Source organism: Chionomys nivalis, chromosome 8, assembly GCF_950005125.1.
Source record: "Chionomys nivalis chromosome 8, mChiNiv1.1, whole genome shotgun sequence".
Taxonomy (NCBI): domain Eukaryota; kingdom Metazoa; phylum Chordata; class Mammalia; order Rodentia; family Cricetidae; genus Chionomys; species Chionomys nivalis.
Window position 1 is genome coordinate 87,196,284 of NC_080093.1, and position 15,585 is coordinate 87,211,868.

Below are 15,585 nucleotides of genomic sequence, written 5' to 3' on the forward strand. Positions count from 1 at the left end.
TTTACCTGTCGCAAATGCTTTCCCACAGCCTGAATGCTCACACTGATAAGGCCGGTCTCCTGTGTGTGAGCGCTCATGGACCTGTTATTAAAACACAAACAAGATTCTGTTCCCTTTACGTGTTCTATGAGTAAGATGTTCTCAAGTTCAATCTTACTTTCCCTCTACTTTGTTTTATGCGTTTCCCTCCTTCTCTTTTACAGTAGTGGGCACTGAACTCTGGACCTCGGATATGAGATGCAACAGCTATCACTGAGCTATATCACTATTCCTATTGTATACTTTAAAAAACAAAACAAAACAAAAAAATAAAAAAAGCCTTTTCCACAAAAACTATACCCAGTAATTTTCAATGCACACCCATATGTTACATAGAAACAATGACTCTTAAATGAGAAACGGTATCATTTGAGTGCTTTTGGAGTGGTCACAGGAACTCCTATGACACACATGCATGATGAGAATGAGGAAGAGAGCATCAGGCTTCTCAAAGGCAACAGCGGAATGTAACCTGTGCTAGAAAGTCATGAATCTGAAATCGAAAGCAAGGCTACACTACAGCCTAGAGGAGTGGTCTTGGGTACCCATTTTTCTCTCTGTCTCTGTCTCCCCCCACCTACTTACGTATCCATTCTCTCTATCTGAGTTGGGGTCTCATGCATTCCACAATGGTCTCACTCTACTTGTCTACTCTAAGTATACGAGGATGACCTGTGCTCTTGATCTTTCTGAGTACTGGGATCAAAGGTACGCACCACCATGCCCAGTTTATGGGTGCTAGAGATAGATCTTATTCATGCTAGTCCAAGCACCCTTCTGTTGAGTGCAAAGATGTGCTATACTTGTTTATTATGTAAAGGTGTGTCGCTGTTTTACCTTGCCTGCTTAGGGCATCTGATTGGTCTAACTAAAAGGTGAATGGCCAATACCAAGGGAGGAGGTATAGGCAGAACTTCCAGGCAGGGAGAGTAAACAGGAAGAGAAATTGAGGCTTGAAGAAGAAAAACAGGATACAACAGGAAGATTCCAGGGCCAGCGAGTAGCCAGATACAGAGGAAGCAGAAAAGTAGGACATAAAAGAAAGGTAACCCAAGGGAGGGGCTGGAGAGATGGCTCAGCGGTTAAGAGCACTGCCTGCTGTTCCAGAGGTCCTGCGTTCAATTCTCAGCAACCACATGGTGGCTCACACCCATCTGTAGTAAGATCTGGTGCCCTCTTCAGACCTGCAGAACACTGTATATATAATGAATAAATAAATCTTAAAAAAAAAAAAAAAAAGCCCCAAGGCAAAACATAGATGAATAGAAACAGGTTAAACTAAGTTAAAAGAGCTAGTGGGACTTTAATCCCAGCACTTGGGAGGCAGAGGCAGGTGGATCTCTGTGAGTTCGAGACCAGCCTGGTCTACAAGAGCTAGTTCCAGGACAGGCTCCAAAACCACAGAGAAACCCTGTCTCGAAAAACCAAAAAAAAAAAAAAAAAAAAAAAAAAAAAAAAAAAAGAGCTAGTGGGACAAGCCTAAGCTAAGGCGAGCATTCATAATTAATAAGTCTCTGTGCCTTTATTTGTGAGCTGGTTGGCAGTCCAAAGAAAATTCTAGCTACACTCTATTAACTGAGCTACAATCTCCAACTCTGTGCCTGCCTTTCTAAGCTTCAAGATCCTCTCTGTAAAGTGAAATAAAATATGAGTACTTATGTGAGTACTTATGCTAATGCCTAACATGCACCGAAACTTTAATGGACTCATTCTTTTTACTGACTTATATGAACAGTTTTCACATCATTTCTTTTTTTTTTTTTTTTTTTTTTGGTTTTTCGAGACAGGGTTTCTCTGTGGCTTTGGAGCCTGTCCTGGAACTAGCTCTGTAGACCAGGCTGGTCTCGAACTCACAGAGATCCGCCTGCCTCTGCCTCCCGAGTGCTGGGATTAAAGGCGTGCGCCACCATCGCCCGGCTTCACATCATTTCTGTAAGACAATGATAAGTTATAGACAGGGTCTCATCAGTCTCATCCTGTATTTGCAGTGAGGGTGACCTTAATCTTCTGAGGCACCTGTCTCCACCCCTCGAGCATTGACTAAGAGCATGTGCCACCATGACCAGTTTATGTGGGGCTGGAGAATAAACCCAGGACCCAGCAAGTACTCTAGTGAGCGAGTGACATTCCCAGCCTGAGATAACCAGTTTTTGTTTTTGTTTTTTAAGACAGGGTTCTGGTTGTCCTGGAACTTTATTTATAGACCAAGTTGGCCTCAAAGTCATAGAAGTCTGCCTGGCTCTGCCTTCTGAGTGCTGGGTTTAAAGGTATGTGCCACCATTGCCAGGCAAACAGCTTTACAGATAGGGAAAATTAGGTACCAAGAGGTCACTTTACATGCTAAAGTCACATTAATAAGTACAAGATCACTGCTCTAAGGCCACTGTTCCAAATATATACTTCCTTATACAAGGTAAGTTACTCACTAAATCTGAACTGTTTGTTAAAAATCATGGCATAGTTTTTTGTGTTTTGTTGCAATTAAAATAAAGCCGGGCGGTGGTGGCGTATGCCTTTAATCCCAGCACTCAGGAGGCAGAGGCAGGCGGATCTCTGGGAGTTCGAGGCCAGCCTGGTCTACAAGAGCTAGTTCCAGGACAAGCACCAAAGCTACAGGGAAACCCTGTCTCGAAAAAACAAAATAAATAAATAAATAAAAATATTGAGGCTTGGTGTAATGAGAGGGCCAGGGAGCCAGACCAGAACCGTGACAGATTCTGCTAGCAGCCCTCCCAGAGACTAGGCCTTAGTTGAGCAAGTAATTTTCAGGAAAACCACAACTCAAGAGCAACCAATCAGCAGGCACCCCACAGGCTTCTGCTAGCTCAGCAGATGCCCCATAGACTCTTGGTAGCTAAAGATAGACTTTCCTACCCTGTTGCTGGAAAGTCCTTAACCACTAGGGACACCCACCATCAGCCCCCAGACTAATCTCTCCTCACTGGGATTCCCCTAACCCAGCTTTAAAGGGGCCCAAGAGCCTCTCCTGTCGCCGCCATTTGCCACCCAACACGTTGGCAGTTTGGGTTTTTTAATAAACACTCTTGTTGACTGCAAATGTGACTAGTGGTCTTTTAGGGGACTTCTCACGGGCCCTGACAGTAGTAGCATACACCTTAAAAATAGCCCTCCAGCGAATTACTATTGCTGGGTGTGGTGTAATATGCCTACAGCCCCAGAAACTAGAGGGTGGAGGAGGACGGACAGAGCGAAGGTCAATCTGAGCTACACAGTGAGACGCTGTCTCAAAAACCAGGGGCTGGAGACATAGGACAATGGTAGAACACTGGCCTAGCAATGTAAGACCCTGGGTTCTTTTTTTGTTTCATTGTGGGGACAGGGTTTCTCTGTGTAAAAGCCTAGCAATCCTGGAACTCACTATATAAACCTTGCTAGCCTTGAACTCACAGAGATCCACCTGCCTCTGCCACACAAGGGTTGGGAATAAAGGTGCACTCCCACAGGCAAGATGCTGAATTCTTAGAGAAAAATAAGTAAGGATGAGAATGCTGGGTCAATATTTGTGAAGTGGGATAGTCTTTTCCTCCCTCCATGCTGAGGACTGAACCCAGAGCCTGGACATAACAGATAACTGCTCTATCACTGAGCCACATCACCAACCGCAGGTTAACACCAACTGCTGCCAGACTGCACTGAATCACTGCCACTGTAGTGATGAAACAGACTCTGGAAGCAGAGGTAGACGGATCTCTGTGAGTTCGAGGCCAGCCTGATCTACATGGTGAGTTCAAGGACAGCCAGGGCTGTATAGAGAAACCCTATCTCAAAAATGAAAAGAAAGAAAGAAAGAAAGAAAGAAAGAAAGAAAGAAAGAAAGAAAGAAAGAAAGAAAGAAAGAAAGAAAGAAAGAAAGAAAAGAAAATTATGTAAGTTCCATAAATGAAATGTACTAATTATATTGAATTTAATATATAGTTTCTGCCAGGAAATATGAGGGAATTAGGGATACAGAGAACAGACATTTGCTGAGTCTGTCCATGTTCTTGTGTGTCTTAGTGTGAGTGTGTGTCAATAGTTTTTGAATGCGAGAGAACAGGGATGTCTAACATGCTACTAGTCAGTGCAGGCCATAGTGTGCTTGTGACTAGCTACTTCTCTCTCATGTACCTTGAGATGATGAGCCGTTGTATAGAGTTTTCCACATCCATCGTATTTACACCGAAATGCCTTTTCTCCACTCTGTTGAGATTTAGGAGTTACTCTTGTAGCATGTCCTTGTAAGACAATCTAGAAAAAAAATACAACTTATGTACCTATACAGAAATACAGTAGATGAAATTATTGTTTTCACAATAAACAGAAAGAGAAACTGGGAGGAAGAATCTAGACTCATGGATTCTCCAGGAAGACACGGAGAAGAAATGGGAGGTGCAAGATGGAAGAAGGAACACCACGTGGTAGAACGTAGATGTCGTATTTATTTTGTGAGCTGGCAACTCAAAGAAAAATCCGATTATAAAAACCGTAAAACCATGTTTGCTAGCTATACATTAGTATCATTTTGCTAGCGCCTAGCCTTTCAAACTCCAAAGACTCACTCCATCCAAGGCTGAAGTCAGTGCTCTGGAACAGCCAAAAGGGGCCCTCTCAGGGCCCAGCTGGAGCTCAAGATCCATTTCCACCTAGAAAACCTCCAGGATGCATGTCACTGTTGTGACACATGCCTGACATCCCAGAATTTAGGACGCTGAGGCAGGAGGATCATGAGATAAAGGCTGAGTTATATAGTGAGAATCTACCCCAAAATACCCAAAGTAAATAAAACTTCCATTCCATTGTACCTTGCTGTTTTCTGACATACTCAAGGGATCCATCTCAACAACCATACTTTCTTTTTTTTAAGGAAATGGAATCTTAAGACAAAGTCAAGCAATGACAAAGGGTGTCAGGTCATTTAAATCCCTCTTAAGAGAGAGAATCCATGTGATCCTAATCTCCACTTAGATTCAGCAGAGTCATTTTTCTGGATGCCACACCATAAAAATTTAAACAACAGCACTTCCTTTAAGGTATTTCTTTGAAAGATGATAATTTCAGAAATTATGACACCAAGGATTAGATCTTGCCTAGCAAGTATGAGCCCTAAGTCCAATTCTTGGTACTGCCAACAAAACAAAACAAACCCCCAAAATTCTAAACCATAAAAATTGCAAATAACGACCAGAGGAGCCAAGTTCAATTCCCAGCATGTCAGGCAGTTCATAACCACCTTTAACTTCAACTCCAAAGAAACCACATACCCCTAAGCTACACAGGCACTAGTGCTCATAGGTACCTGCACACAGACATCTACATGTGCAAGTACATGCATGCATGCATGCACGCATGCGCGCACACACACAACCAATTTAAATAATAATTAAAAAACCTTTAACACGACTCAGCTCTACATACCTGCATCTTTTTGTCTTGCTCGTTTTCTCCAATCAGTCCTGTACTTGTTACACTTTCACTCCCATCAAGGGACACCTAAAAGAATGAAAGAAAGCTTTAAAAGGCTTAATTTATTTATTTGCAGTGCTGGGGATTGAACCTAAGACCTCACACACATTAGACAAGCAATGTACAAAGGAGTCATACCTCCAGCCCCAGGTTTTATATTTTGATAATGGTTTAGGCTGGATCCCAAGCAGAGATTTCTCCTAAACTGTCCTGGAACTAGCTCTTGGCCTTGAACTCGCAGAGATCTGCCTGCCTCTGCCTCCTGAGTGCTAGGATTAAAGGTGTGCCCCACCACAGCCTGTCTTAAACTTGTTTATGTTTTATGTGCACTGGTGTTTTGGGTCCCCTGGAACTACAGGCAGTTGTGAGTTACTATGTGTGTGCTGGGAATTGAACCGGATCCTCTGGAAAAGCAGTCAGTGCTCTTAACTGCTGAGTCATCCGTCCAGCCCTCCTTCACTTTTCTCTAATCTACAATTTCACTTCTGATTTCTACTCTATTATGTCCTTTTCTTTTTTCTTTTTTCTTTTTTTTTTTGTGTGTATCAAGACAGGGTTTCTCTGTAGCTTTGGAGCCTGCCCTGGAACTAGCTCTGGTAGACCAGGCTGCCCTCGAAACTCACAGAGATCCTCTTGTCTCTGTCTCCCAAGAGCTGGGATGAAAGGCGTGCGCCACCACTGCCCGGCCTCCATGACTTCTTTTCTGCGAATTATCAACTATTTATTTATTTTTTAAAGCTTACATCATTATTACTCTTCCTCAATTATTTATTTTCTTTAAATTTTTATTTATTTATTTATTTATTTATTTATTTATTTATTTTGGTTTTTTCGAGACAGGGTTTCTCTGTGGCTTTGGAGCCTGTCCTGGAACTAGCTCTGTAGACCAGGCTGGTCTCGAACTCACAGAGATCCGCCTGCCTCTGCCTCCCGAGTGCTGGGATTAAAGGTTATTTTATGGGTATGTTACCTTCATGTATTAGTATACCAACTGAATTGCAGTGTCTGGTGCTTGTGGAGATCAGAAGAGGATTTTAGAGCCCCTAAAATTGGAATTTTGGATGGGTTTTAGGAGTCAAACCGGAGTCACATCCAAGAGCAGTAAATGGTTTTTGGTTTGTTTGTTTGTTTGTTTTTTGTTGCTGACTTTTGAGACAAAGTTCCTCTGTGGAGCACTGGCTATCCTGGAACCTACTGTGTAGACCACACTGGTCTCAAACTTGCCTACCTCTACCTCCCAAGTGCTGGGATTAAAGACGTGCATGATCACTGCCTAGCACAAGTCTTCTTTTTTTTTTCTTTCAGTTTTTCAAGACATGGTTTTTCTGTGTAGCTTTGGAGCTTGTCCTGAAACTCATTCTGTAGACCAGGCTGGCCTCGAACTCACAGAGATCTGCCTGCCTCTGCCTCCCGAGTACTGGGATTAAAGGCGTGAGCCACCACTGCCTGGCCACAAGTGTTCTTACCTGAGCCATCTCACCAGCCCTCTTCCTGTACTTAACTGTCGTTGAGACAGAATCTCACTATGTAGCCCAAGTTTGTCTTTGAACCTGTGATCATCTATAAGCATGCACTATATTCCTGGCATTCACTTATTTGAAAATAAATGTTGAATTCTTTAGTACTGACACATATTTTTTTGTTTTAAATTGCTAGCTGCTGCTTTTGCTTTATTTTATTTTAAAATATTTTATTTATTATGTATACAGTATACTGTCTGTATGTCTGCAGGCCAGAAGAGGGTACCAGATTTCATAGATGGTTGTGAGCGACCATGTGGTTGCTGGGAATTGAACTCAGGACCTCAGGAGGAGCAGACAGTGCTCTTAACCTCTGAGCCATCTCTCTAGCCCGCTTCTTTTTTTAATAATTTATTTATTTTTATTTTATGTGCATTGTGTTTTGCCTAAAAGTATGTCTCTTTGAGGGTATCAGATCTTGGGAGTTACAGATAGTTAGCTGTCATGTGGGTGCTGGGAATTGAACCCAGGTCCCCTGGAAAAGCAGGCAGTGCTCTTAACTGCTGAGTCTTCTCCCCAGTACTGCTTCTTCTTTTTGGTGGTGTTTTATTGTCTGTTTTGTGTTTGAGACAAGGTCTCACTATCCCAGGCTGGCCTTCAACTTGTTAGGTAGTTGAGGATGACAATAACCCTCCACTCGACCTTTCAAGTGCTGGAACTGTAGGTGAGTGCCACCAGTGCTAGTGCTGACTTAGGGTTTTGTGCATGCCATAGCAAACACTCAACAACTAAATACACCGTGGCCAGGATGGTACTGAAGTTGCAAAATGCCATACCTTTGCTGCATACTGCTCCAAAGCACTAATGGTATCTGGATCAATTGTGGCATCCCCAGTGTGCAGCCCTGCCACTGTCCCATCAGCCTGAATTGCCAAGATGGTATCAGACTGTGGGACTTGCACTGCATGGTGGATGTAAGCTGTTGTGCCATCTTCCAGTTGAACTGCCTGAAGTGAGCTCTGGTCATAACTATCTGGGGGATGGGAAAGAGAGGCATTACATTAAAAACAGTAGTCCAACAACCTCTCAGCTTTCCCTGTGTCAGTCACTAATCCACAAAAATGCTTTCTACCATGGACCCACAGTGGCCAAGACTGGGCTAAGATGTAGGTAGGTGATTTTACTGTCCTTCCTGTCCCCCATTCTGATCTCTTACTCTTCCCCCTACTGCAGACTGCCTACAGGAGTCCCTCCTCCCCACCATCTCCCTTCCCTGGGGATTCTGCCTCCTGGTGCAGATCTAGGCCTCCCTAGCTCTTTCATTCTTATTACTTTAGACGTATTCTTTCTCCTATGTGCAGGAGCCCCTCCTCCCACTCTACCTTTACTCTCTAGGAACTCTGCCTCTTGGTGCAGGCCCTAGTCCCCATTGCTCTTTCTCAGGGCTGTATCAGCCTTTCTTCCTAGCCTATCTCCAATCCTTTGTGGCACTGGTCCACCCACAGAAGCACTCTCCACTAGGACCCCATTGCTACCACACTTGCATAGGACCCAGAGAGTACAACAGCTACCAAAGAATGGAACACCCACCTAACAAAGACAAGACCAGATGTCCATACCAAAAACACCTCAAATATCATAGCTCCAGATGCCTAGATCCAGCACAAAAATACAAACAGCCAGAAGCCAATAACACCTATTGCAACAGACCCCAAGAAATGCAATTTAACTGAAGCACACACAAAGACTTTGGCTAAGAGATGGTGGCACATGCCTTTAATCAGAGTACTTGGGAGGCAGAGGCAGGAGGATCTCTGTGAATTCAAAGCCAGCCTGGCCTACAGAGTGAATTCCAGGACAGCCAGGGTTACACAGAGAAATCATGTCTTGAAAACAAACAAACAGGGCTGGAGAGATGGCTCAGAGGTTAAGAGCACTGCCTGCTCTTCCAGAGGTCCTGAGTTCAATTCCCAGCAACCACATGGTGGCTCACAACCATCTGTAATGAGATCTGGTGCCCCTCTGGCCAGCAAGCATACATACAGACAGAACACTGTATACATAATAAATAAATCTTTAAAAAAAAAGAAAAAAAAACAAACAAAAAAACAAACAACAAAAAAACCAAAGACATCAAAATAGCAATTATGAATGTGTTCAAGGACCTTAAAGAAGATATGAATAAATGCCTTAATGAAGACTCTGAAAACACAAACAGCTGAATGAAATAATAAAAACAGTTCAAGATATGAAAACACAAATAGAATTTATTTTTAATAAATCATAGAGTTGGGCAGTGGTGGTAAAGCCTTTAATCCCAGCACTTGGAAGGCAGAGGAAGGCTAATCTCTGAGTTCAAGGCCAGCCTGGTCTACAGAGCCAGTTTCAGGACAGCCAGGGCTACACAGAGAAACTGTCTCAAAGGGAGAAAAAGAAAAAGAAAAAACTTCCCCAATCTAAAGAAGGATGTACCTATAAAGGTATAAGAAGCACACTGAATGTCGGGCAGTGGTGGTGCACGCCTTTAATCCCAGCACTCAGGAGGTAGAGGCAGGTGGATTTTTGTTAGTTGGAGGCCAGCCTGGTCTATAAGAAAGAGCTAATTCCAGGATAGGCCCCAAAGCTACAGAGAAACCCTGTTCCAAAAAACCAAAACAAACAAACAAAAAAAAGCAGTGAACACCAAATAGGACAAGAAAAGAAATTCCCTATGTCACATAATAAAACACTAAACATACAGAACAAAGAATATTAAAAGCTGCAAGGGAAAAAGACCAAGTCAAATATAAAGACAGGCCTATTAGAGTAACACCCAAACTAATGGAGACTCTAGAAGTCAGAAGGGCTGGGGAGATGCTCTACAAACTCTGTGAGACCACAGGTGCCCAGAACTACTATACCCAGCAACACTACCAATCACAATTGGAGAAAAAAAAAATCCACAATAAAATAAAAATAAAGTAATATCCATCTACCAACCCAGTTTTACAGAAGGCACAAGAAAGAAAAGGTCAGCCAGAAAAGGTTAACCGCACCAAAGAAAACACAAGAAATAAATAACCTTAGAAGAGAGAAGGAAAAGAAGGGGGAAGCCCACACCAGAACAAAATAATAGCAACCAATTAACACTGCTCATTGATGATTCTCAGCATTTATGGTCTCAAGTCAATAAAAAGGCACAATTAACAGACTAGATTAGAAAACAGGATTAAGAAAAAAATACAAAAACAAACAGACAAACAAAAAAACCCCAAGCTGGGCTTAGTGATGTAGAAGGCAGAGGCAGGTTGGTCTCTAAGTTTCCCAGGACAGCCAGAGCTACAGAGAGAAATCTTGTCTCAAAAAAATTCAAAACTAAACCAGGAAAGGAAGAAAGAAAAAGAAAGCAAGAAAGAAAGAAAGAGAAAGAAAGAAAACAGGATCCATCTTTCCACTACATCCAAGAAATATACTTCACCATCAAAGTCAAACAAACATTATCTCAGGGTAAATGGATGGATGGATGGATATTCCAAGCAATTAGACTAAAAAGCAAGCAGGTGTAGCCGTCATTTAATAACAAAGTAGACTCTAAACCAAAACTAACCGGAAAAGATAGGGAAGTATAGAAGGACACATACTCATAAAGGAAAAATCCATCAAGACGATATTGCAATTGTAAACACTTCTGCACCAAACACACAGGTACCTAAGTTCATAAAAGAAACACTATGACACATATTGAACCCACAGAGAAATGCTGGCGTTAAATGTTCTAAGTCAAACAGACCGAACAGAACATTCATTCTACTGAAACACTTACGAATACACTTTCTTCACAGCAGCCATGAAACTTTCTGCAAAATTGATCACACACTTGAACACAAGCAAGTCTCAACACACATAAGAAAATTGAAATAACTCCCTGCGTTCTATCTGACAATCATGGATTAAAGTTGGATTATCAACAACAGAAACAGTAGAAAGTATATAAATTTATGAAAATCGAGCAACTCACTACTGAATGAAAAACGGGTCAAGACATATCAAGAAGAAAATGAAAAACTTTTTAGAACTGAATGAGAATGAAAACACAACATATCCAAACTTATGGGACACAGTGAAGGTGATTCTAAAGAGCAAGTTCACAGCACTAAGTGCCTACATAAAAAATGGGAGAGAAGTGGGAGGACCTTGGTCTTCCTGTAGAGCAGGGAATTTGGACTGCTCTTCAGTATCGAGAGGGAGGGGGAGTGGACTAGGGGGAGGAGAAGTGGAGTGGGGATAGGTGGAGGGGAGCGGGGGGAGGGGGCAATATGTGGGAGGAGGGGGAGGGAAATGGGAAACGGGGAGCAGTTGGAAATTTTAATTAAAAAAGAATAAAAAAAAAAAAAAAGGGAGAGTTCTCAAAGTCTTCTCCATCAGAAAGAAATGTGGTTTACAAAGGGCAAAGGAGCAGAGCTGAAGTGAAAGACTCTTCAAATCAAGGGACTAGATTGTGACACACATACAGACACACACAGAAGGATCATTTTATATTTAAAGCAAAAGAGAAATGAACTTTATTTTTGTTTGTTTGAGTAGTTACGATGAGCACTGTACTATGCAATTTATTTACTTTTGTTTTGTCTGTAGCCTAGGCTGTCCTGGTACCCACTATGGAAGCAACACTATGTTTAAAGGTACAGTGATCTTCCTGTTGCTGTTTCCCAAATGCTCGGATTACAGGCATAGGCTCCCGTATCTATATTGACTATATGTCTTATACTCATTTAATCAGTACAGAAGTATTGTGAGGCAGAATTCACCACCTCTACTGTATAGATAGGAACCTGAGGTTTGGGACATTAAAGTCACTTTCCTTAGGAACATTTAAAAACAGGGGGAGGGGCTCAATATTTACCTAAAAGAATAACATACTCATTTTGAGCACAAATAGAGAAACCAAACTTTGGACTCATGTCAGTTCCTGGTAGTCAAACAGCTGGCTCCAGTCTGCTCTCTGCTGTGATAAGCTGTTCCTGGACAGCTCAAACTGCCACACGGTTCTTCCTTAAATAACACCCCGACCAGCTGCTTTGTACTTAAAGGAATAAACAGTTGTTTCCCAAGGACAACACTCACAGTCAAAGATAGTTCTGTTCCCCACGCACCCATGGAACTATCGTACCTTTAGAAGTATGGTGGATAAACGCAGTCGTTCCGTCTTCTAGCTGCACGGCTTGCCCATCCTCCAGCCGCAAACTGTCCCCTGCTCAAGAGCAATGCTTACATTTAGCCCCCCATTTTCAGCGTGTTCCAGCTAACTCACACAGCAGCAACAGAGTCAGACCAACACATCTACCTGCTCTAGGAGTCACTGGACATTTAGTAATCTCAGTAAAACTGCTTTGAGAAACTATTTCAAGGAAAAGGGCATTTTGAGACTTGTTTTAAGAATATACTCCAGGGATGAGGAGAATTGAAAGAAGGAGAATAAAAGAAAATGAGTGACGTGGGATTCGGCTCCAACATAGCCATATTTCCTTAGGATTGTTGTCTACCAATCTCCCGGGTTCAGCACAGCAATGTCTCTGTCATTATCTTTTAGTGGAGTCTTGGTTAAGTTTGATCCTCAGTCTGGTATCTATTGACCTTTCTTCTGAAAAAGACTAGACATCAGACCAAATTTAGGTAGTAAGACAAGCTGGAGGCAGCAAATTCTGAAGTCTGAGAGTCAGGGCAGGTTTTTGTGTGCTTGCTTATTTATTTATTTGTTTATTTATTTAAGAAATGGTCTCATTGTGTAACCCTGGATACCCTGTACTACATAGACCTGCCCGCCCACTCTGAGTGCTGGAATTAAAAGCATGTGCTACCATGCCTGGTTGTTGTGTCTTAAATACTTACTACTTTTAGGTATAGGAACATGTTGAACATAGGCAGCAGAACCATCTTCCAACTGAATGACCTGGCCATCAATGAGTCTCCCATCTAGAATAAAATATTCAAGCCCATAGATTAGCAGCAAAAAAATTAAAACTTTATACAATTTCAAAATGATATCAACTATAAAAACATACACTACTTAAGCTCATGTTCATCTTGGTTCTTCCCTCAATGTTCTGAGGCAATTCAATATCACATCCAGTGATCCTACAGAAAGCAGAAAATCCTCCCTCAGCCATCCTTCCTCCCTCCAATTTCCAATCAGATAAATTCAAGAGGAAGAGTGGCTCATCACAGTAAGCTACATGCATTAAACCTCTGTGTTCTTCTCAGAGCCGTTTAGTACCAAAGACCCTGAGCACGGAGAAGCTGAACAGACACGTCAGTGTATGTGAATTCAGTTGACACTCTCACCCCTGGGAGCTGTGTATACCTTTGTCACGTACACATGGCAGTTTTCCATACAAAAAAGGAGTTTTAGAACTGGGTTATTTCCTGAAGCAAACTAAATGTCAATTCAGAGACAATGTCATTTTAAGAAAACCAAATATAAGCAGGGCGGTGGTGGCGCACGCCTTTAATCCCAGCACTCGGAAGGCAGAGGCAGGCGGATCTCTGTGAGTTCGAGACCAGCCTGGTCTATAAGAGCTAGTTCCAGGACAGGCTCCAAAGCCACAGAGAAACCCTGTCTCGAAAAACCAAAAAGAAAAAAGAAAAAAAAAAAAAAAAAGAAAAGAAAACCAAATATATTCTTTACAACCTAGACTAAAAAGTAAAAAATGTCTTACTCTTCATCCCCTTCCCTTTTAGTTCCCCCAAATATTTTTCAGCTATCTCAAAGGGTAGCCCAAAATGATCAAAGCCAAACTTCAGTTAGGCTGGACCAACTTCTAGCATCATATGCAATGCAGCATCCTTAGGAGGCTGGGATGGAAGTCTAGTGGGTGAGGGCTCCGAGTCATCAGCGTTAACCGGCCACACAGGACGCACACACCTTTAGAGCTGTGCTGTATGTAAGCAGTAGAGCCGTCTGCAAGTGTCACAGCTTGCAAACTCACACCTTCCATATTCTCTAAATTGTCACCATCTATGAAAAAACAAAATTATTTTTCAGAGAGCAACACATATGCATGCTAATGACATTAAATTATTTTCTATAAAATGAAAAACAAGGCAAAAAGCAAGTTGCTTAATTCTTTTTTTTTTTAATTTTTTTTTTATTATGTATACAGTATTCTGTCTGTGTGTTTGCCTACAGGCCAGAAGAGGGCACTAGACCTCCTTACAGATGGTTCCCATGTGGCTGCTGGGAACCGAACTCAGGACCTTTGGAAGAGCAGACAATGCTCTTATCCACTGAGCCATCTCTCCAGCCCCCGCTTAATTCTTAAAAGAGACTCAAGTAGAATCTTTTTATAGAATTTACAAAAAAATGATCTGGCCAAATGAAGATGTCAGCGAGTGAGGGGGTCTAGGTATCATCAAGACACACTGGATACATGCATGGGATTCTTTTCAAAAATTAAAAAAAAGTTCATTAATTGCAACTTCCATACTTCCCTGATCCTTTCTAGCAAGACTGCTTACCTGCCACGGTTACTGCCTCTGTCAGACATAGGGTAACATGCTGAGCCTCCATTCCTCCTCCAGGAAATTCTGTCATTCCCTGAGAATCCCGATTTATTTGCGCTAACAACATTTTCTACCTTGAAGAAAAATATGAACATTTGAGAACAAGAAAAGATGCACATAAAATAAATCTAAGATGGTAAAGGCACTCACTTTCAAGTTTGATGACCTGAGTTGCATTCCCAGAGTTCCCTTAGAGGAAAGAGAGAGCTGGCTTCTATAGGTCACCTACACACACACACCAGTGAGCACACTAAATATTCAAATGTAAAACCTTGGCCGGACATGGCAACACGTCTGTAATTCCAACACTCAGAAGGCAGAGGCAGCCTGGCACACAGTGAATTCTACAACAGCCAGAGCCACGTAGTGAGACCCTATCTCAAAAAGCGAAAAAAACAAAAAAACCCTTTATTTGAAAAAAAGCTGCAAATAATCCTTGTGAATCACACACACACACAAAAGTTAAAGATATGAATGGTGCTTAACAGAAGATAAAATTTCACTTAATATGCAGGGTAGGGCTATTAAAACTAACGTCTCTTAAAACTCCAGCAAGACATACTAATGGCATAGCTAAAGGGAACATCTACATAGCACAGTTTGGCAAATATGCCCAGACTTGTTTTCTGCAGTTCTGAGAAACTTATCAGTAGATGTTAAGTGCACACCTTTAACCACAGCACTCCAGAGGTAGGGTCTCTGGGAATCTGAGGCTAGTCTGATCTATACAGTTCTAGGCCAGCAAGGGCTACACAGTGAGACCCTATCTCAAAACAATAACATAAACCACACCACCTCAAAATTACAGTGCCAGCCGGGTGGTGGTGGCGCACGCCTTTAATCCCAGCACTCGGGAGGCAGAGGCAGGCGGATCTCTGTGAGTTCGAGGCCAGCCTGGTCTAGAAGAGCTAGTTCCAGGACAGGAACCAAAAAGTTACAGAGAAACCCTGTCTCGAAAAATAAAAAAAAATAAAAAAAAAATTACAGTGCCAGATTGCACTTCATTTCTCCCGTTTGCTACACTTCTCAACCTCTCCTCCTCAAGTAGCTCAGGGGCCTTGTGAGAATGCTATAACTACCTCAA

At 42.1% G+C, this 15,585-nt stretch overlaps 1 protein-coding gene across 3 annotated transcripts in view; it reads right to left on the minus strand.

Annotated features, from left to right (window-relative positions):
- The window catches only part of Znf143 (zinc finger protein 143), a 42,823-nt gene that overhangs the window by 17,552 nt on the left and 9,686 nt on the right, over positions 1 to 15,585 (minus strand). The window contains exons 2-9 of one of the 3 annotated variants that reach the window (XM_057779551.1): positions 14,457 to 14,575; positions 13,864 to 13,956; positions 12,831 to 12,914; positions 12,112 to 12,195; positions 7,799 to 7,995; positions 5,455 to 5,529; positions 4,168 to 4,287; positions 6 to 81 (exon numbers count right to left, since the gene is read on the minus strand). In XM_057779551.1, the coding sequence (XP_057635534.1) occupies positions 6 to 81; positions 4,168 to 4,287; positions 5,455 to 5,529; positions 7,799 to 7,995; positions 12,112 to 12,195; positions 12,831 to 12,914; positions 13,864 to 13,956; positions 14,457 to 14,568 (841 nt within the window). In that variant the 5' untranslated portion in view covers positions 14,569 to 14,575. The remainder of the gene's footprint in view (positions 1 to 5; positions 82 to 4,167; positions 4,288 to 5,454; positions 5,530 to 7,798; positions 7,996 to 12,111; positions 12,196 to 12,830; positions 12,915 to 13,863; positions 13,957 to 14,456; positions 14,576 to 15,585) is intronic. The other 2 variants (XM_057779550.1, XM_057779549.1) reach the window with 2 other exon arrangements.